This window comes from Brassica napus, chromosome C6 (assembly GCF_020379485.1).
Source record: "Brassica napus cultivar Da-Ae chromosome C6, Da-Ae, whole genome shotgun sequence".
In the NCBI taxonomy this organism is placed as follows: Eukaryota; Viridiplantae; Streptophyta; class Magnoliopsida; order Brassicales; family Brassicaceae; genus Brassica; species Brassica napus.
Genome location: NC_063449.1, coordinates 34,028,516 through 34,048,868, shown reverse-complemented (window position 1 = coordinate 34,048,868; position 20,353 = coordinate 34,028,516). Strand labels below are relative to the sequence as shown.

General features: G+C 40.7%; 5 protein-coding genes across 10 annotated transcripts; 2 read left to right on the top strand and 3 right to left on the bottom strand.

The window, feature by feature from the left end:
* Positions 1 to 19: 19 nt before the first annotated feature.
* LOC106406849 (chaperone protein ClpB1-like) lies at positions 20 to 3,458 on the bottom strand. The gene is made up of 5 exons (XM_013847586.3): positions 2,129 to 3,458; positions 1,858 to 2,039; positions 1,116 to 1,738; positions 559 to 1,036; positions 20 to 474 (listed from the first exon to the last, which is right to left on the bottom strand). Exons 1-5 carry the CDS (start codon positions 3,279 to 3,281, stop codon positions 169 to 171), a joined length of 2,742 nt encoding a protein of 913 aa, XP_013703040.1. The 5' UTR covers positions 3,282 to 3,458; the 3' UTR covers positions 20 to 168.
* Positions 3,459 to 4,290: 832 nt separating this feature from the next.
* LOC106387210 (E3 ubiquitin-protein ligase KEG-like) lies at positions 4,291 to 6,183 on the bottom strand. 5 transcript variants are annotated; one of them, XR_007324682.1, is made up of 4 exons: positions 5,941 to 6,012; positions 5,277 to 5,821; positions 4,674 to 4,880; positions 4,291 to 4,593 (listed from the first exon to the last, which is right to left on the bottom strand). XR_007324682.1 is itself a non-coding variant. In XM_048760018.1 (3 exons), exons 1-3 carry the CDS (start codon positions 5,958 to 5,960, stop codon positions 4,834 to 4,836), a joined length of 612 nt encoding a protein of 203 aa, XP_048615975.1. In that variant the 5' UTR covers positions 5,961 to 6,012; the 3' UTR covers positions 4,291 to 4,833. The 5 variants fall into 5 exon arrangements, 4 of the variants coding, with proteins under 4 accessions (XP_048615975.1, XP_013682478.1, XP_048615974.1 ...); XM_048760018.1 differs by having other exon boundaries at positions 4,291 to 4,880; XM_013827024.3 differs by lacking the exons at positions 4,291 to 4,593; positions 4,674 to 4,880 and having other exon boundaries at positions 4,940 to 5,821; positions 5,963 to 6,183.
* Positions 6,184 to 7,905: 1,722 nt separating this feature from the next.
* On the top strand, positions 7,906 to 9,868 carry LOC106406374 (probable xyloglucan 6-xylosyltransferase 5). The gene has a single exon (XM_013847015.3). The coding sequence runs from the start codon at positions 8,230 to 8,232 to the stop codon at positions 9,598 to 9,600; it is 1,371 nt and encodes a 456-aa protein (XP_013702469.1). The 5' UTR covers positions 7,906 to 8,229; the 3' UTR covers positions 9,601 to 9,868.
* A 66-nt stretch (positions 9,869 to 9,934) lies between these two features.
* LOC106387214 (putative pentatricopeptide repeat-containing protein At1g74400) lies at positions 9,935 to 12,869 on the top strand. 2 transcript variants are annotated; one of them, XM_013827032.3, is made up of 6 exons: positions 9,935 to 11,432; positions 11,666 to 11,818; positions 12,056 to 12,145; positions 12,268 to 12,310; positions 12,395 to 12,540; positions 12,629 to 12,869. In XM_013827032.3, exon 1 carries the CDS (start codon positions 9,935 to 9,937, stop codon positions 11,429 to 11,431), a length of 1,497 nt encoding a protein of 498 aa, XP_013682486.2. In that variant the 3' UTR covers position 11,432; positions 11,666 to 11,818; positions 12,056 to 12,145; positions 12,268 to 12,310; positions 12,395 to 12,540; positions 12,629 to 12,869. The 2 variants fall into 2 exon arrangements, with proteins under 2 accessions (XP_013682486.2, XP_013682485.2); XM_013827031.3 differs by having other exon boundaries at positions 11,666 to 12,145.
* Positions 12,870 to 12,919: 50 nt separating this feature from the next.
* On the bottom strand, positions 12,920 to 14,926 carry LOC106402660 (fucosyltransferase 3-like). The gene is made up of 2 exons (XM_013843436.3): positions 14,390 to 14,926; positions 12,920 to 14,312 (listed from the first exon to the last, which is right to left on the bottom strand). The coding sequence occupies exons 1-2, from the start codon at positions 14,637 to 14,639 to the stop codon at positions 13,063 to 13,065; spliced, it is 1,500 nt and encodes a 499-aa protein (XP_013698890.1). The 5' UTR covers positions 14,640 to 14,926; the 3' UTR covers positions 12,920 to 13,062.
* Positions 14,927 to 20,353: the final 5,427 nt, after the last annotated feature.

Here is a 20,353-nt window from a genome sequence, read left to right as displayed (position 1 = left end):
GAGATTTTGGACACCAACGGAATGTAAATTGAGTTTATTTCCGATGAAAGTAGACTGTTTACATCTTCACATGATTTCTGCTAGTTACTTAAGTTAACCAAAGAAGCCAATCCATAAACCAGAACAGAGTATGAGTATTACATTGGAGACACTTTAAAGGCTAAGACTTTAATCCTCAACCATTTCCTCATCATCATCTTCTATTTCCTCAATCCTCATCTTCTTCACCGCCTGAGCTGCATCGCTTTTCTTTGGCCCATTAGCAATATGAATCAGAACATCTGACTTCTGCCCTGTCGTAGCGTTCACTAGCCCACCATTCTTCTCAACACGGTACACAAGATCAGATCCACCACTGCCTGCATCTATGTAAACTGTGGAGTTCTCATCAATTTCCTCACGCACAACCATCTTCGACAACTCTGTCACCACCTTCTTCTCCATCCATCTCCTTATTGGCCTAGCACCATACACCTAACCATACAACACAATATAGTCAGCCAACAGACATTACCAAACTAAGCAAGATAAACATTACAGTAGGTTTAAGAGACTTACCGGGTCATAACTCTCAGCTAAAATGTAGTCTAAAGCAGCATCGGTGACTGCTAAAGCAACGCCTCTCTCAGCAAGCCGGACAGCAACGTCCTTCATCTGGAGGCGGGCTACTTTCCTCAACTGGTCATGTGAAAGGGGATCGAACACCACGATCTCGTCAAGCCTGTTCAGGAGCTCTGGTCTGAAATGCTTCCTCACCTCCTGCATCACGCATTCCCGGGCCACTTGCATCGTCACTTTCCCAGTTAGCCCTGAGAGAAGATGCTCTGCTCCAAGGTTTGATGTCATGATTATCACCGAGTTCCTGAAATCTACAGTCCTTCCTTGGCCGTCAGTCAATCTACCATCGTCCAACACTTGTAGCAACGTGTTGAAAACAGCAACATGGGCTTTCTCCACTTCATCAAAGAGTATAACACAATAAGGTCGTCTCCTCACAGCCTCAGTTAATTGTCCTCCTTCCTCGTGACCAACATAGCTGAGGAAAGTGAAACCATGTAAGAAGACAAACCTCATGGAGATAACATAGTCTTGAAAAGTAAAGGTTAGGTACTTACCCAGGTGGTGCCCCAATGAGGCGAGAGACAGAGTGCTGTTCCATATACTCCGACATATCAATCCGAACTAAGAGGTTTTCATCATCAAAGAGCTGCTCAGCAAGAGCCTTAGCAAGCTCAGTTTTGCCAACACCAGTTGGGCCAAGGAACAAGAATGATCCAGTTGGCTGTTGTGGCCTTCCGAGTCCTGCCCTTGACCTTAAGATCGCCTCAGCAACTGCGCTCACAGCTTGATCTTGTCCCACAACCCTCTTGTGCAACCTATCAGCAAGACCAATCAACCTGTCCTTCTCGTTCTGACCAAGTCTTGTCACTGGAATCCCTGTCCAACGGCTCACAACTTCAGCAATGTGTTCCGGCCCAACGTTTTCGGTGAGCATCATGTTCTCGTCAGAAGTTCCTTCGAGTTGGGCTATTGCAGATTCCACTTCTTGGATTGCTCCGTATCTTAGGTCAGCAGCTCTTGCAAGGTCATATCTTCGTTCTGCTTCTTGCAAAGCAAACATGAGCTCTTCTCTTTTCTGTTTAAGCCTGCGAATCTCATCAATTCTCTCTTTCTCCTTTTTGTACTTCATCGTGAGAGGCTGTAGCTTGTCCCTCAGGTCATCAAGCTCTTTCCGCACCTACAGATCATAATTCAAGATAACAATATCAGAGACTTGCCCCAAAAGAAGAAGTTATCAAACAACAATTCCAAAGAAAACTTGGTTGAACTGCAAGAAAGAAGAAAACAGTCTCATACCTCCACAAGCCGAGCCTTGCTGGCTTTGTCTTTTTCCCTTTCCAAGGCATGAAGTTCAATTTCCAGCTGCATCCTCTTCCTTTCAAGGTTATCAATCTCTTCAGGCTGACTATCAAGTTGAACTCTCACATTGGCACAAGCCTCATCCACCAAATCAATAGCTTTATCAGGTAAATGCCGAGCTGATCAATCACACAAGAACAGCGTCAAGCCAAGAACAACACTACACAAACCCACAACATCTAATCAAGACTAAAAAATCTCAACATACCAGTGATGTAACGAGCAGAAAGCTGAGCAGCATTGATCAAAGCTCGGTCCTGGATACGAACACCATGATGTCCCTCATATCTCTCTTTAAGCCCTCTCAGAATACTAATAGTGTCAGGCACACTCGGCTCAGCTACATAAACCTGTTGAAACCGCCTCTCAAAGGCAGCATCTTTCTCAACATACTTCCTATACTCCTCAAGCGTCGTAGCACCAATACACCGAAGCTGACCTCTAGCTAACATAGGCTTAAACAGATTCGCCGCATCCATCGACCCTTCACTCTTCCCAGCGCCAAGAACCAAATGAATCTCATCGATAAACAGAATCACTTTCCCTTCAGCTTCCTCAACTTCTTTCAGCACAGCTTTCAACCTCTCCTCAAACTCCCCTCTGTACTTAGCACCAGCAACCAACGCACCCATATCCAAAGACACTAACCTCACATCAACAAGACTATTAGGAACATCTCCCTTCACAATCCTCTGCGCCAAGCCTTCAACAACAGCTGTCTTCCCAACCCCTGGCTCTCCAATAAGCACAGGATTGTTCTTCGTCCTCCTCGAAAGAATCCTCACAACCCTCCTAATCTCCTCGTCTCTCCCAATCACAGGATCAAGCTTCCCCGCCTCCTCAACCAAGTCTCTCCCATAAGTCTTCAAAGCTTGAAAATTCGTATCGCCAGAAGCACTCTCCACCTTCTTCCCTTCCTTTCCACGAAGCTTCTCAACCTCAGCCTTCACCTTCCCCGCCCCAACGCCTACCTCGCTCAACAGATCCTTTATCTGAGAATCTTCGAGAAGGCCGATGATGATCTGATCAACAGCCAAGTGAGTATCCCCGCGCGACTTCTGAGCGGATTGAGCTCTGCGTATGACCTTAATAAGGCTAGAGCTCGCGGGGATATCATCCGGCGGTGGGGACTGAGAGGGGAGCTTCTTTAAAGCTTGGTTGATCACTCTTTCGGCGGATTGAGCGGCGGCTTCCCCGCCGCCGGCGGTGGAGATCGCTTGAGGGAATATTCCGGCGGGGTCGGAGATTAAGGCACCGGCTAGATGAAGAGGAGTGATTTGAGCGTGGCCTGCGTTTACGGCTAGCTCGTGAGCGGCGGCGATTGTTTCGCTCGTCTTGTGTGTGAATTTCTCTGGATTCATCTTCGAGTTTCTTCAATTGATTGTATAACTCCTTCTTAGCAACAAGATCGTTTGTAGATTGCCTTCTTCAGGTGTTTGGAAACTTTGTGAGGAAGGAGGAAGGTGAGGTGGTTTTAAGGGAATGAGATTCATCTCGAAAGATGGAGAATTCTCGTCGTCTTCTTCGTCAGAACGCGAAGCTACCAGAGACTTCTTAAAGGAAAAGAGAGAGAGCGAGAGATACGAATTTCACTTTTTCACTGGTAGATCGCCACGTGGAATTTTTCTTGGACCTTCTAAAAATGTGTTATAGAAAAGACACCTTCTACAAATCGAAGGAGTAAGAAAATAACAGAAGTTATGATAAATGTTATATGTTATTTAACAAAAAGCCCTTCATTTCCTCAGCCATTTTCTTTCCCACCACATCTCAATACTATCCTCTCTGTCACATGGAAAAACGAATGAATGGTTTTTGGGACTTTTTATGAATCTGTTTCTCCTCCTTGTAACTCCAGTATTAGGCTCACTGCGCATGCATGAGACTTTGATTCACCCGAAGAAGCTTAGAGCATCTTTGTCCCCGTATGTAATGAGGTTTCTACCCAAAAAAGTAGTGCACGGATTCCACCAAAATATAAACCACTGTCCCTTTTGTATGCAAAATAAGACACCCTCTTTCTTTGTTTCTTATACTGTTTTCAGGCTCCACTGACACATGGCGGTCCGTGATTGGTTCTCTTTTTAATTTTTTTTTTAAATCAGACCCAAAAAAAAAAAAAAACCTCAATGTGGGGTCTAGGGTTAAAGATGCTCTTAGTATTGTGGAAACAGTGCATGTCTGACATTTTTAAAAAACTTCATGATGTTCAGCCGGTTCCTATGTCTCTGTCTCTGCTTGGGACTGGGCCATGGAGATGGAACTATTGGATTCTCTCTTTAAGAATGATGGAACTATTGGATTTCGCCACAATGAGTTGAGCATAATGGTGGATGAGGAAACCAAAGCAATAACCACTGGTAACCAACATGAAAGAAGATAGTCCTAAAATTTTAATTATAAAATTGTGCAGCTTAATGGATTAAAAATCTCCTCATCTGTTTATACAACTTGACTTAAAACAAAGCACATGCTGTTTATATAATCTAGAAACAGAGAAATATATAACATCCATTAATCTGCAACTATGAACTCTGACAGCAATGTCCTTCCGGATGACTTTTATAAATCTTGTTCGGGTATGCAGCTCTTGACAAACTTGGCAGGCCACCACAAGAGGAGATGTCTACAGCTACAGTGTAATGACAATGGAACAAGCGACAGGTAGAAGAGCTGTTGATGATGGATAAAAGAGTGTATGGTAGAATGAGAGAGATGAGTAATGACAAGAAACGTGACAGCCAAAGGCTCACCAATCACCAGGGTATGGAGCTCAGAATGATTGAGCTACTAAAGGTCGATGTGTAGTATACCGTGGATCGTCCTCAATCAAGACCAAACATGAAGGAAGTTCTGGCTATGTTGGTTAAGATATGGTAAAGCCAAGCTCTTCAACGGTTTGTCTTCACCAGGTTACAGAGAAATGTAAATCTTTCTTCTTTCTTCACAGAATCTCATTGCTGTTAAGACATATAAAGATAGACAGGTAGTTTTGTTCGTTATGTACAGAACACACAGCTTGAAATTAAAATCTTCTTCTTCTTCTTCTTTTTGTCTAAACTGAGTATAACAACGTTTGACACTATAGTTCATGTTCCTTACAAGTCAAGGGACACAAAGGAACAAAGAGAAAGACAATACAACGAATTAGGCTGAGATCTCTCTGATCAGCCAGTTTAAGCTCGGGAAAGCGAAATAAAGGACTACAAACGACGGAACAGCCAAAGCAATAGTGACAAAGAAATAAACCTCGAGAACTGCAGCACTCACAGGGATCGCATATAGAGCCATCAACAAGAACATGACTACCAAAGGAAACTTAGCCAGCAAATGAGAAACAAGAGCCATTGACTTACATATATAGCCATGAAGCGATCTCCCAGTTCTCAAGTATCCTCTGGTCACATCCGAAGCGGTGTTACTCACTCCATCACACCTCTCTTTCGTATCTCTCTCCCCTGAAGTGACCCTTCTGCTGTCACTGCGAGAGCAGTTCATGGTTTCGACCATCCATAGAAGGTAATAGTTCTTGGAAGGAAACTTGATGGTTCCATTACGTACTAGCCTTAAAGAGAGCATATTGCACCATGGGCAAGTAACGAAGAAGGGGAGGTGGAGAGGAAAACCTGAGGTTTTGATCACAACGGCACGGTGGAAAGCTAAGAGACACTCTTTGCAGATGGTATGACCACACCATAAGACGTAAGGAACATTCTCAAATACGTTGAATGGTTCCCAGCAAATGGGACACTCCAGTCTTTCTTCCTTCGTTCTCTGTTCTGTGACAGCATCTTCTCCTTTTGATGTAAAGCCTTCTTTGATGGATCTTGAAGCTAGCTTCCACATAACAATGGAGGAGGGTGAAATTCCACAAAAGGTTATGACTTTGTTCTTGACAACCCTTCAAAGAAACAAGAAGTATTAGAGAAAACTTAACAGCGATCTTTCAGACATTAGAGAGAGATGGTTAGCGAAAAGACATAGATAATCATATTTCAGACACGAAGTTCACAACCGAACCTACAAAGAGAACAGAGCATACCACGAAGCAAGGAATGTCTCTGTTTTGCAAGAGTTTATCTAGTCAGATGAGATATGGATAATTGCAAAGAAATATCCAAAACTCTGACGTAACGACGCCGTTTCAGTAAGGACGACCACAGAAAGAGACACGCGTAGTAAGACACGGTGACACGGAAACGCCTTTCGAAGTTTGCCGCCGCAACAGATTTCCACACCTTAAATCTGACGCCGCTGGATTCACCACAAAACGCACCGTTTAGAGGTGGGATTTTGACCAATACCGAACCAGCCAAACCAAACGAAAAAAATTGGTATTCGGTTCAACTTTGATACAATTAGGTTCTGTTCGGTAGGCCTAGGACTTATATCCGAGATCCGTTATCTAATCCGGATTTGCTCCGATCCGATCCGAGAAAACGGATATCTGGGGGGTTCCGGATCCGGATCCGGATCCGCCGAATCCGGATAATGAAATTTTAGGTCCGGATATCCGAATCCGGATCCGAATTTACTATTTATATAAAATATTTAAAATTTAATTATATTTATATATGTATGATATATATAATTTTTATATAAAAAATAATGAGTTTTTTAATTTTATTCAATTTCAATAATTTTTAATTTAAAAAAATTAATAGGCTAAATAAATTAAATAAATCATTTTAATTAGCTAGTTTTAATTTAATTTTTAATTTTTTAATTTTTTTTTTAAAAAGGATCCGGATCCGGATATCTGCGAGTATTCGGATTTTAGTCCGGATATCCTAATCCCGGATATCTGGAGAGCCAGAATCCGGATCCGGATAGCAATTTTACAGATCTGGATAGCAATTTTACTGATCCGGATCCGGATATCTAAAATACCCCGGATATCCGATCCGTCCCAGGGCTACTGTTCGGCAATTAGTTAGTTTGGATTTTTTTTTTTAAACAAATCATTATATTTCCAATCGAACCAGTAATCAAACTAACTAAATTTAACTAAGACACTAGAATTTGTAATAAAATTACGACACTCTAAAATTAGATCATAACAAAAAAAATTTATTAACCAAATGTCAACCCAAATCAAACCAAAGTAAAATTTTATTAAGCTCAATTTGACATAATTTTATGTTAACCAAATAGTCCTAGTCTTACATGAAGAAGGGGTTTGTGGGAATTGAAATTAGACAATAATGGTTGATTTTAACATTAAGAATTTAAAAATATATAAACTATTATAATTTAATATTTTTTTAAGATAATTTTTTTTAGTTTATTTTCATAAAAACAACTCTCAAACAGAAAAATGACCGAAAGAAGTTTTATTAAAAAGTAATCATACATTTCTGCCCTAGGGTTAATTAATTTAGAATTAGAGTTTAAAGTTAAAATAATGGAGTTTTGTGGATAGGGTTTCAAATATTTTAATATATATATATATTAAAAATTTCAAAATAAAAAAATTATTTTGGTCATTTTCCTCTTTAAAAGCTATTTTTGTAACAAAAAATTTTAAAATAGCTATTTGAGAAAATAGTCCATTTAAAAATTTAAGGTTATATGTAATATTTTGAAAGTTTTGTTTTATGAATTAAATTGTAACAAATTTAAATTCTAATAATACAAATTTTGATAAAATTATTAAAAATTATAAATTTTGAATGACAATAAATTTTATATATTAACTAACACTCATCAAACCAGTTACCTTTGATTTTCATAAAAATGTTAGAACCTAGTAACTAATAATTATAGAATTTAATTTTTTTTTAACAGTTGTACAAATTTAGCTTCCACTGACATTTCCTAAAACGAAATTGGATGTGATCATACCAGCACTAATGCACTGGATCCCATCAGATGGGTGACCTCCCGGGAAGTCTTCGTATTGCACCTTTTTTATTTTTTATTTTTTTATTATAAAACGAAATTATTTTCATAAAAACCGATTTTAGTAAAAACTAAAAACAATTTAAACTAATAATAATGACATTTGTCGGTGTGAGTGAGCTGTACGCGTATCTTCCCCTTCTGCTTCTGGATCGAGCGAAGCATTTTCCTCCGACAATGTATTTTTAATTAAGACAATGCTTCCGCATTATTGGGTTTAGTTTCTTTTTTTAATTAGGGTTCTTCAGATCGAATATCCTTTCTCATCATGCTAAAGATCTGATCTTTCTTCAGATCCGTAAGTACACACAGAGAGAGAGAGAACTACAAAGACCGTCTTTTCAGACAAAAAAAGGAACAAACTTTAATGGTCGTCGCAACTCTCTAACTGAAAATCTAAACGAGAAAATGGGTTCGCCGGCGCACAAAAGACCCTCCGGAAGCGGCGGCGGAGGACTCCCGACTTCAACGGCACCAAACGGCGGAGGAGGAAGAGGCGGTCGCGGCGTGTTGCCACGTGGCAGACAGATGCAGAAGACGTTCAACAACATCAAGATCACGATCCTCTGCGGGTTCGTCACCATCCTCGTCCTACGCGGCACAATCGGCGTCGGCAACCTCGGAAGCTCAAGCGCCGACGCTGTTAACCAGAACATCATCGAGGAGACTAACCGGATCCTAGCCGAGATCCGGTCCGATTCGGATCCAACCGACTTGGAAGGGCCTCAAGAAACAGAGATGAGTACCAACGAGACGTACGCTCTGGGGCCAAAGATCACGGATTGGGATAGTCAGCGAAAGGTATGGCTCGACAAGAACCCTGAGTTTCCCAGTACTGTTAATGGCAAAGCTCGGATCTTGTTGTTAACAGGGTCTCCTCCTAAGCCATGTGATAACCCTATTGGTGATCATTACCTCTTGAAGTCTGTGAAGAACAAGATTGATTACTGTAGGCTCCATGGGATCGAGATTGTTTATAACATGGCTCATTTGGATAAGGAGCTCGCTGGGTATTGGGCAAAGTTGCCTATGATTAGGAGGTTGATGCTGTCTCATCCGGAAGTTGAGTGGATCTGGTGGATGGATAGTGATGCTTTGTTCACTGACATTCTGTTTCAGATCCCTTTGGTTAGGTACGAGAAGCATAACCTGGTGATTCATGGTTATCCGGATTTGTTGTTTGATCAGAAGTCGTGGATCGCGTTGAACACTGGTAGCTTTTTGCTGAGGAATTGTCAGTGGTCGTTGGATTTGTTGGATGCTTGGGCTCCTATGGGACCTAAAGGACCGATTCGCGATGAGGCCGGGAAGGTGCTGACGGCTTATCTTAAAGGAAGACCGGCTTTCGAGGCGGATGATCAGTCGGCTTTGATCTATCTCCTGCTTTCTCAGAAAGATACATGGATGGAGAAAGTGTTTGTGGAGAATCAGTACTATCTACATGGGTTTTGGGAAGGTTTGGTCGATAAGTATGAGGAGATGATGGAGAAGTATCACCCGGGGTTAGGTGATGAGAGGTGGCCGTTTGTGACGCATTTCGTTGGATGCAAGCCGTGTGGTAGCTACGCTGATTACGCGGTCGAGAGGTGCTTGAAGAGCATGGAGAGGGCTTTTAACTTTGCGGACAATCAAGTGCTGAAGCTGTATGGTTTTGGACATAGGGGATTGTTGAGCCCCAAGATTAAGAGGATCAGGAATGAGACGGTTACTCCGTTGGAGTTTGTAGACAAGTTTGATATCCGCAGAACAACGCAAGTGGAAACCAAACCACAGAACTAGAGGAGCTCTTCATGGACACGTATAGGTAATATATATGACACTTACAAATGCAAAGCAAAATTTGTTTGCCTGTACTTGCTACTTCATTGTTTCTTCTGCTTTTTTTTGTTTTTGTTTGTTGTTGTTTGCAAAATTCTTTTTTTTTTCCATAGATGTTTTTGTTGTGTTTTCTTCAGTCTATATACTTTGTCATTGCTCGTGCAAGTCTGTCACTTGAACTTGTTGGCAACTATTAACTTTGGAAGAAAAGTTATAGAATCCATGATCAGACTGTGGAATCAGAATAACTGTTATATTACAAATTTGTAAAACCAAAACCAACAATTTTAGCTTAATGAGGTTAAAGCGAGTAACCGTTACGCGCCACCTTCATACTTTTTTAACTGTTAAAATTAAAAATCTAAACTTTAGACGCAACGGTAGGGATACGATGGCGTCTATCTTACGTCATCTTTCGTCTGTGGCTTCATCTAGACGAACGATCAACCAATTGAGTTCCTTTCGTCTACTTCATCACCATATGAACTCGCTTAAATCCAATCACACCTTGAAGCATTATCTTGAATCAGGAGAGCCAATCAAAGCTCTCTTAAACTTCAAACAACGATTCAGAGAAAGCCCTAGCTTCATAGACAGTTTCTCTGTCTTGTTCGCCATCAAAGCTTCATCTTCAGCTCATAAAGCTCCCTCCTTTGTGGGCCAACAGATCCACGCTCTCGTAAGAAAACTTGGGTTTCATAGCATAATCCAAATTCAGACATCCCTTGTCGGGTTTTACTCAACCGCAGGTGATATCTCTAGTGCACGCCAGGTGTTCGACGAAACGCCTGAGAAACAAAACGTAGTCTTGTGCACGGCTATGATTACAGCTTACGCTGAGAATGACAAAAGTGTGCAAGCTCTTGAGATGTTTCGACTAATGGAAGAGGAAAGAATCGAGCTTGATGAGGTGATTGTGACGGTGGCTTTGTCGGCTTGTGCTGATCTTGGTGCGGTGCAGATGGGAGAACGGATATATTCGCAGAGCATCAAGAGAAAACGAAGATTGGGTATGGATTTAACTCTGAGAAACTCACTTTTGAACATGTATGTAAAAGCTGGGGATGTTGAGAAAGCGAGGAGAGTCTTTGATGAGACAATGAGAAAAGATGTGACAACTTACACGTCTATGATCGTAGGGTATGCTCTAAACGGTCAAGCTCAAGAATCATTAGAACTCTTCAAGAAAATGAGCCAAGATTCATCTGTATCTCCGAACGATGTGACTTTCATTGGCGTCTTGATGGCTTGTAGTCACGGTGGTTTAGTGGAAGAAGGGAAACGACATTTCAGGAGCATGGTTGAGGACTACAATCTGAAACCTAGAGACGCTCATTACGGATGTATAGTGGATTTGCTTTGTCGTTCAGGGCGTTTGAAGGATGCTCACGATTTCATAAATCAGATGCCTGTAAAGCCGAACGCGGTGATATGGAGAACACTGCTTGGTGCTTGTAGTCTTCAGGGGAATGTTGAGCTCGGGGAAGAAGCTCAGAGACGGATCTTTGAGTTGGATAGTGATCATGTGGGAGATTATGTTGCGTTGTCGAATATCTACGCGGCGAAAGGAATGTGGGATGAGAAATTGAAGATAAGGGATCGTGTGAGGAAGAGAAGGGAGCCTGGGAAAAGCTGGATTGAGATGGGAAACATTATCGCTGAGTTTGTTTCAGGGGGTGGTGATGGTGATGGGAAGCTAATGGTGGGAGAGATTAGTGAGGTTTTGAGGTGTTTAGTTGCTTGTATGACAAGTTATGATTATGTGGTGGAGAATTTTAACTCAAGTTGTTGAGGTATAAAAATGTGCTTTATACAGATTGAAATTCTTATGTTTCAAGTGAAGCCCAATGTTCTTTTTCCAGTATATATTCATCAAAACCCATTCACTTCAACTAAGAAATTTTGGTTCCCTTCTTGTTCAACATTGTTGAATCTAAATTTTAATATAACTTTAATTCATCAGACATGGGTCATGTCTTCTTTTTATTTGATTAGTAAGTTATTCTTGTTCTTTGCTCACTTGTAGGTTGAGCTGAGTGAGCTTACACAAGAGCGTTGACGGGTGCTGTGGCAGGCAGAGCTGCTTAGTATGGAGTCCTCCGTAGGCCTGCACTTGGCGCTATCGCTGGAGCTTTTCTCAGTGTTGGAGGCTTCTCGTGCCTACTGGCTGTATTTAGAGGTATTAGAATCAAGGGGTCCATCATCTATGGTTAGTCTTGAAATAAATCTGAGCAATCTTATACGTTTGTCAAGTATATATGAAGTGGATTTTGGAGTTTTTCTATTGACTTTATGGTCGAGAAGGACAACGATTTTGAGAGAAAAGAAGTTAGCTTTGACATGTTCCTGGTGGGCCATCAAACTTATGGAGTGACATAATGGCTTAGTCGTTTATTTGGTGTGTTTTTTTTTTTAGATACAGGCAGAATTTGTAGAGCAACTGTTTCGTATAAGACTAGTAGATGAACAACTTATGTTGACAATGTTGAATTCACACCACTGGCAGGTTCTATTCTAGTCTCTCTGCTCTCATCTTCTTGTGTATAGTTAGAAACTGTTCTATGAAATTTCACTATTGAGACGACATTAAAAAGTAACTGAAAGCTACATCATATGAACATGGTGCAGACTTCTCAAGTATTTGAAGGGAATTTTGTACGCTTACGCTCCTGTATGATTCCTGTGTTCACTCAACGTTCTGCAATTTCCCCTAGTTAAGAATGTTTACGCATTAAACGTACTACTGTTTTTTCAGATGTAAGCTATGAAGAGCGGGATGATGTGTATGGTGGATTGGAACGCAGAGGCTTATCAGGTGACTCGCTAAGGAAACTATCATGCTATATCATGTCAAGTGAGATGACCAAGAGTCAGATCAATCACTGCACAATCTGTCTGCAGGTTTCAGTCCTGTTTCATTCGTTAATACCAACTGATCAAACTTCTTAGCATGACCCTTTGTTCATCTCACACCCTTTGAATTTAACAGGACTTGAAGGCAGGTGAAATCATACGAAAGCTTACCGAGATGCCATCACACGTTTCACCTGTTGTGTGTTGATAAAGGGTTCAGCAGACAGGCCGTTAGAGATTGAAACACCATTGTTGCCGACCAGTGTACATAGCTAAAACTCAATGTCCTTATGTGTTGTTGTAAGTCTCTTGAACCATTATTTCAATCTCTATTTATTAATATAGCAACTTTAGCATCTCCATAAGGTTTCTACTTTTGAATGTATACTATTGTAGACATGAATAATAATAATAACACCTACAGATATGTTGGAAAAAATATAGAACTTGATCAAGTTATGCATTCATACATTTAGTTAAACTCTTAACGTTCCTTACGTTTCTATTGGGAAACTCAGAGACTCTTGACCTCACAACACCTAGCACAGGAAAAAAAATACTACTCATCTCCTAATGTTTACAGCCATGGGACCTTGGCGTTTGGGAGCAGGGCTCCATTGACCTTGCTCTCGTACAAAAAGAGTCATGATCAGTCCCGTTCAATACCCATGGCTTCAACCCTCCAAGACCATGAGCTACCTCCACAAGCGAGGACCAAGGGCTTGTGACCATCAGCACATCAGAACAACTTAGAAGGTAAATCTCAGTCCACTCTCTCCTGCTCTCCATGTTCCTCTGAGTTTTCTGGTATTCCTTGCGGCTAGGCCTGTGAACACTGAGTATCTCTCCTGTCACCGTCGGGTTTTCCCAGTACACGTCTCTGATACTCTCAAAGTACCCTGGAGAAGAAGAAGATGAGATGAACACTGCCTTTGATTTTCGGCTTATAACTTGGCTTGAAGGGAGATGTCTCTCTTTGTCTACTTCAGGAAGCAGCTCATGTCTAACCCCACAAGCTAGAATCTGTTCTACCAAACGCTGAAACTGATCATTGCTAGCATCAGAGACCTCAATATGGATTCCTATTCTTTTATCAGCTCTAGCAAGATAAGCGTGATAGTATCGTGTGATGAGACCCCAGACTACATTAGTTGGGTGAAAGAGACGCTGACCCAAGAAGTAAAAAACCGTTTCTTTAACCGGGAAGAGCTTTTCAAGTTCCTGCTCAAATGAAGAGATGGAGAAGAGAGAGGGGACAAAGTAACCATCTGCTCTCATGATCAACCACGGTGTTTCGTTAAACAAAGCTTGACTCTCCAGCTTTTGTTGGTCACTGGAATCAAGAACAAGATGGCGAAGAAGAGACTGTTGTTCATTGAGCGGAAACTCTGAGGGAAGAAACCAAGAAGTGCATGGAAACGGCTCGCAGAAAAGATCAGCCATTTCAGCTCCTTGTTCCACTAGTAAAACCCTGTTGGTTAAGAGAGCATAAAGAAAAGCTGAAGCTAGACTGAGCATTCTACTTCCAAGCTCGCCGTCAGAGTGCAACCATATCACATAACTACAACCAGAGGTTCCACCATCAGACCGATCTCCCAACTTGAGTTTGTCAAATGTTGAGCTATAGAAAGTAGTAAACGGTCCACACCGTCTATGAAGATCTTGGTATCTATTGAATCTAGATTCCAGGTAAGAAGATTGCTTAAAAGGCGACTCCTTTCGATATAAACTCGCCTCATACCTGCTCAAGCATGATTCTTTATCGAAACCAGGGACAAGATGGTCCTTCTTCTTGCTTAACCCACCGTCTGATTCATTGGCTGAAACCCAGAAAAGCAACCAAAGAGTGTTTACTAAATGCAACATTCTTGCAAAGAAATGAGAGTGAGAATCTTACCTTGGTAGAATCTGAGCTGAAGAACCCTAGAAGCTGCAACACTCTCCACAACATCATCAGAAGGTGGGTCTCTGAGTACCACCGACAGAGAAAACATAACCGAAGCAACCATAAGAACAGCAAGAAGCAGACCCATCGATTTCATGGAGCTCAGACTTGGTTTCACTGCATCCGCTTCGCTAGACCCGGTTCGAGTGTCTGGGTTGGTCACGGGTTCACCCGCATCCGAGCTCTTCTTGCCCCGCTTCATATGGCGAGACAGAGAGAAAGACGTCAGGTGAAAACCGGGTTGGATTTTAAAGTGAGTATTCGGGTTTAGAAGCAAGACTTGAAAACAGAGTTGGTGGTGGAGTGTGGAGTGTGGAGTGACGACAGAGATCGGATGAAGTCATCATGTGATGTGTTTCAGAGAACAGAGATAAACAATGAGTACGTGGCAGAGACAACGACAACCTTTTGCTACGATTTTACTGAACATTACCATCTAAAATTGGGACAAGTCTCATATACATGATATCTTGCTTATTTGCGTCATGATAAGTACACAACTTAGGTTGAACATTTGAATTCACTCCGGCCTTCGCTACCAATCAATCAAAAGTGACATATATATTATTAATTAAAAAATATTAAATTAAATAAAAAAAACTACAAAAAATAAAAATGTTAATTTTAACGATGCTAACGCTTCTAGTTAAACCCTAAATCTTAAATTCTAAACCCTACATCCTAAATTCTAAACTCAAATCCAAACCCTAGACCCTAAACCCAAATTATATACCATATACCCTATACCGTAAACTCTAGACCCTAAACCCAAATTATATACCCTAAATCCAAAAACTAGGCTATAAACCAAAATTCTATACCTTAAACCCAAGTCCTAGACCATAAAACCAAACCGTAAACCGTAAACCCAAATTATATACCCTAAACCCAAAACCTTAACCATAAGTCCAAACGGTAAATCCTAAACCTAAACCGTAAACCTTAAACTCAAATTATATATCCTAAACCAAAAACCTTAACCATAAGTCCAAACGGTAAATCCTAAACCTAAACCGTAAATCCTAAACCCAAAACCTATACCCTAAACCCAAATCCTAGACCTAAAACCCAAACGGTAAACCCTAAACCCAAACCACAAACTTATATGCTATAGAGTATGGATTAAGGTTTACGGTTTGGGTTTACGGTCTAAAACTTGGGTTTAGGGTATATGGTTTAGGTCACTACAAGAAAACACACCGAATTCCGACGGATCTTCCGACGGACACCAAGGTCGTCGGACATTTGCGACGGAATACTGACAAATTTCCGACCAAATCCAAAAAAATGAAGTCGTCGGAATTCCGTCGGCCATTTCCGACGGAATTCCGACGACATACGGTTCGTCGGAATTTTCCGACGACTTTTCGACGACATTCCGCTAAAAAATGTAACCGTTGTAGTCGTCGGAAGTTCGTCGGTATATTCCGACGAAATTCCGACGACATTCCGATTAATAGCAAAGTCGTCGGAATTCCATCGGTATTGTCCGACGGAATTCCGACGAACCATGTGACCGTTGCCGACAAATACATATGACCGTTGTATAGCCGTTTGGGATTGGACAATTCCGACGGAATTCCGACGAACTTCTTTACATCCGTCGGAATTTCGTCGGAAAGTCGTCGGAGGTCCGTAAGCAATTTCCTATAAATACAACCCCTCCTCATTCAACTCATTCACACTTCATTCTCTCTTCATTCTCTTTAGTCATAACAATTCCGTGAAAATCATGTCTTCAGAAGTTTATTATCGTTCGTGGATGGATAAACCTCATTTGGATCCGAACACCAATTTGCTTACGGAAGAATACGTTCAAGGGATTGGAGAATTCATGAGGCTTGTTCAACAGCAACCGGATGCAAAAAGTGGTATGTTAAGATGTCCCTGCTCTTCTTGCAATAATAATAAGGTTATAAAAGAATTTGATGTTTGGACTCATTTGTATATGAAAGGGTTTTCACGTAATTATAAAGTTTGGTACCTTCATGGGGAAACTGGTTATGAATATGGTAGTACTAGCGAACCTCAGCCTGTTAGTGAACCTCAGCCTGATATTAGGTTAGAAGAATCTAGAACGGATATAGATTATGGTGTAGGTACTGAGCAGATGGTACATGATCATTATAGAGGGGAAGAACCAAACCCCGAGTCTAGGAGATTTTTTGACATGTTGGATGCAGGAAAACAACCTTTGTATCAAAATTGTAGAGATGGTCATTCAGTCTTATCATCTGCAACTAGATTAATGGGTATTAAGACAGACTATAATTTGGCTGAAGAATGTATGGATGCGATTACTGATTTTGTCAAAGGTATTCTACCTGAGGATAACCTTGCACCGGGTTCATACTACGAGGTTCAGAAACTTGTTGCAGGTCTTCAACTACCGTATGAAGTGATAGATGTATGTATTGACAACTGCATGATCTACTGGAGAGCGGATGAGACACGGAATGTATGCAAATTTTGTGGGAAACCTCGTTATCAGGAGACGAGGGGAAGAGTTCCGATCCCATTCAAAAGAATGTGGTATTTGCCTTTGACGGAAAGATTGAAGAGGTTGTATCAGTGTGAGCGCACAGCAAAAGCAATGAGATGGCATGCAGAGCATTCCACAAATGGTGAGATTAGACATCCTTCAGATGCAAAGGCTTGGAAACATTTCCAGTCAACATATCCAGAATTTGCGGAAGAGAGAAGAAATGTTTATCTTGGATTATCTACTGATGGTTTCAGCCCATTTGGAAAGCATGGAAGGCAGTATTCTCTATGGCCAGTTATTGTGACACCGTACAACTTACGGCCGAGCTTGTGCATGCGACGAGAGTTTTTGTTTCTCTCAATTCTAGTCCCCGGGCCAGATCATCCTAAAAGATCACTAGATGTGTTTCTTCAACCACTAATATATGAGTTGCAACAACTATGGGCGCATGGTTTTGAGACATACGATGTTTCGCGCAAAGAAAACTTTCAGATGCGGGCAGTACTTATGTGGACAATAAGTGACTTTCCAGCATATGGTATGTTATCTGGATGGACAACACATGGGAAGCTATCATGTCCATATTGTCAAGATGACACAGATGCTTTCCAACTAAAGAACGGAAGGAAAACGTGTTGGTTTGACTGTCACAGACGATTTCTACCACCTGATCATCCATACCGCAGGAGTAAGACTTCGTTTACGAAGAACAAGCAGGTGTTTGATGGTCCACCTGAGGAAGTTAGTGGGAAAGATTTGTTGAAGCAGTTTAGGTATTTTGATGCAGAAAGGACGCCAGATGTAGGTGGACATGAAAACATTCGAGTCAATGCGGTTGGAGAGCTACATAACTGGCACAAAAAGAGTATTTTCTGGGATCTACCATATTGGGAGAGTCATCTATTGCGGCATAATTTAGATGTCATGCATATTGAGAAGAACTTCTTCGATAATCTGATGAACACAGTCCTTAACATCCAAGGTAAAACGAAGGATAATTTGAAGTCAAGGTTGGATTTAGTCGATATTTGTGATCGTTCTGAACTTCACGTTGATGAGAACGGTACGGCCCCTTTTCCCATTTATCGGCTAGATGGTGCTAGAAAAGAAGAGTTCTTTGATTGGATTACAGAGAAAGTGAAATTTCCTGACGGATATGCATCAAATTTGGGGAACTGCGTTGATAGAAGCGAAGGAAAGTTTACTGGCTTGAAGAGTCATGATTGTCATGTAATTATGCAGCGCCTCCTTCCGTTTGCCTTTTCAGCATTATTGCCACGTAATGTTCATGAAGCAATTGCAGGGATTAGTGTTTTTTTCCGTGACTTATGCAGCAGAGTATTGACTGAAGAGGGTATTAATAATTTGAAGACAAACGCACCAGTCAGCATGTGCAACCTTGAGAAGATATTTCCTCCATCATTCTTTGATGTAATGGAACATCTTGCTATTCATCTCGCAAGAGAATTGGAACTTGGTGGTCCTGTGCAGTACAGATGGATGTATATTTTTGAGCGTTATATGCATCATCTGAAGAAGATGGTCAAAAATCAAAGCAGGGTGGAAGGATCTATAGTGGCACAGGTGATCAATGAAGAAACTGCAATCTTTGCTGAAAATTATTTTCCACCAGAAGTGCAAACAAAACACCGAAGACCTGCTCGGCATGATGATAGAGGGGAGAGAGCAACATATCATGTTACTGTCCCAAGCATGTTCAAGGAAATAGGACGACTTAGTGGAAAATTCACGAAGCGGAGACTTACGGACACTGAGAACGCTCATTTGCAAACATATTTGCTCACCAACTGTGAAGATGTTCTACAATATGAGAGGTAAAAATATTTATTCATTTATTGTTAGATTAATATTCAATAAATTTATTTCATATTGATAATATTTTTGTATATAGTGTATATATGGCGGAGTTGCGTATGACTCACAGGCATGCAACAGAAGATGAGCTTCGACAACTTAGAGATAACGGATTTGCTGCGTGGCTTCGTAGTTATGTGAGTCATATATCCTATTACCCTATGCAAATGATTAGTTTAAATTTAATATATATAAACTAATTAATTTTGCAATCATATATGTTTTTTTTATAGGTGAATGATGGTTTGGCCAGAGGTCTTGTGTTCGATGATTGGGTACGCGAATTTGTGCAGGGACCAAACTATGTGGTCAAATCATATCCTAAATTTTGTACGCGAGGATATGCATTCACAAGGAAAGGTCATTCTAAGACAACATATGATGCTGGTGTTTCATCTTCTTCTGGTGACGATGTCTACTACGGCAACATAAAAGAAATATTGGAAATCCAATTTCCTGGAATGGTTGGATTGCGTTGTGTAGTATTCTATTGTGATTGGTATGACACCACCCCAGATAGAGGAGTGAAGATTGATGCGTTTGGTGTTACATCAGTTCATTCGCGGCGGAAACTTCAATATTATGATCCCTTCATTCTTGGTTCGCAAGCTGATCAGGTATGTCAATATATTCATAATTTTTTACCAATATAATTAATTAATGTTATATATTGAACTAATACTTTGTATAATTGATATGTATAGGTGTGCTACATCAGTTACCCTCGGGTGACGTACAGAGACGATCCATGGGTTACTGTAACGCAAATCAACCCAAGAGGACGAGTGGATGGAACTTCTGATGATGATGAACCATTGCAACCAGAGTCTACCAGCAACGCCCAGGCAGTTGAAGATTTGGAAAATGTTCAACTCGTTGAGAATTTGACTGTGTTTGGACATGATGCTGTCGTACATTCAGAGCCGGAAGCCGAGGTTGGGGAGTTTGATGAAGATTCAGAAGATTCTGATTAGTTTTTTTTTTTTTTTTTTTTTTAATGGTCCGTCGGAAATCCCTCGCAATATACCGACGACATAGCGACGACAACGGGTTTCATTGAAAATTGGAAAGGTCGTCGGTATTTCGTCGGAAAATACCGACGACATTCCGACGAACTCGACAAGTTCGTCGGAATTTCGTCGGTATTTTCCGACGAAATACCGACGACATGTTTTTCTATAAAGTTTCAATCATAAAAATCTATAAATTTAGATGCCAAAACTATGAAAATAACACATAATAAGTGTTTAGTATAGTATTAGATCGCAACCGTTCAAATATAACAACTCATTAAAATATTTATGTATGCATATCATTGTTTTCATAACATCTCATCTTAACATTATGTACTTATACAATCATATTTATATAAGCTTACACTACAAAAAATATTGTTGTGTAAAATCGTGTTATAAAACATTTTTATTGTTAAATCTTTATGCAAATACTATATATATTATCAAAGGTTTGGATTTTGCATTTAGAAACTTGAAAAGAACACCCTAAACACTAAGTCGTCGGAATTCCGTCGGAAAATACCGACGGAATGTGTCCGT

Bases quoted from the DNA above. Each gene is read 5' to 3' on its own strand.
- LOC106406849 (XM_013847586.3), bottom strand. From the start codon at position 3,281: ATGAATCCAGAGAAATTCACACACAAGACGAGCGAAACAATCGCCGCC. The intron at 2,040-2,128 runs GTATGTTGAGAT...GTGATTGATCAG, and splicing joins TTCTGCTCGTTACATCACTG to CTCGGCATTTACCTGATAAA. The intron at 1,037-1,115 runs GTAAGTACCTAA...CACTTTCCTCAG, and splicing joins CTCATTGGGGCACCACCTGG to CTATGTTGGTCACGAGGAAG.
- LOC106387210 (XM_048760017.1), bottom strand. From the start codon at position 5,960: ATGCTCTGTTCTCTTTGTAG. The intron at 5,822-5,940 runs GTTCGGTTGTGA...GTTTCTTTGAAG, and splicing joins ATGCTCTGTTCTCTTTGTAG to GGTTGTCAAGAACAAAGTCA.
- LOC106406374 (XM_013847015.3), top strand. From the start codon at position 8,230: ATGGGTTCGCCGGCGCACAAAAGACCCTCCGGAAGCGGCGGCGGAGGA.
- LOC106387214 (XM_013827032.3), top strand. From the start codon at position 9,935: ATGAGGTTAAAGCGAGTAACCGTTACGCGCCACCTTCATACTTTTTTA.
- LOC106402660 (XM_013843436.3), bottom strand. From the start codon at position 14,639: ATGAAGCGGGGCAAGAAGAGCTCGGATGCGGGTGAACCCGTGACCAAC. The intron at 14,313-14,389 runs GTAAGATTCTCA...TCTGGGTTTCAG, and splicing joins TCAGCTCAGATTCTACCAAG to CCAATGAATCAGACGGTGGG.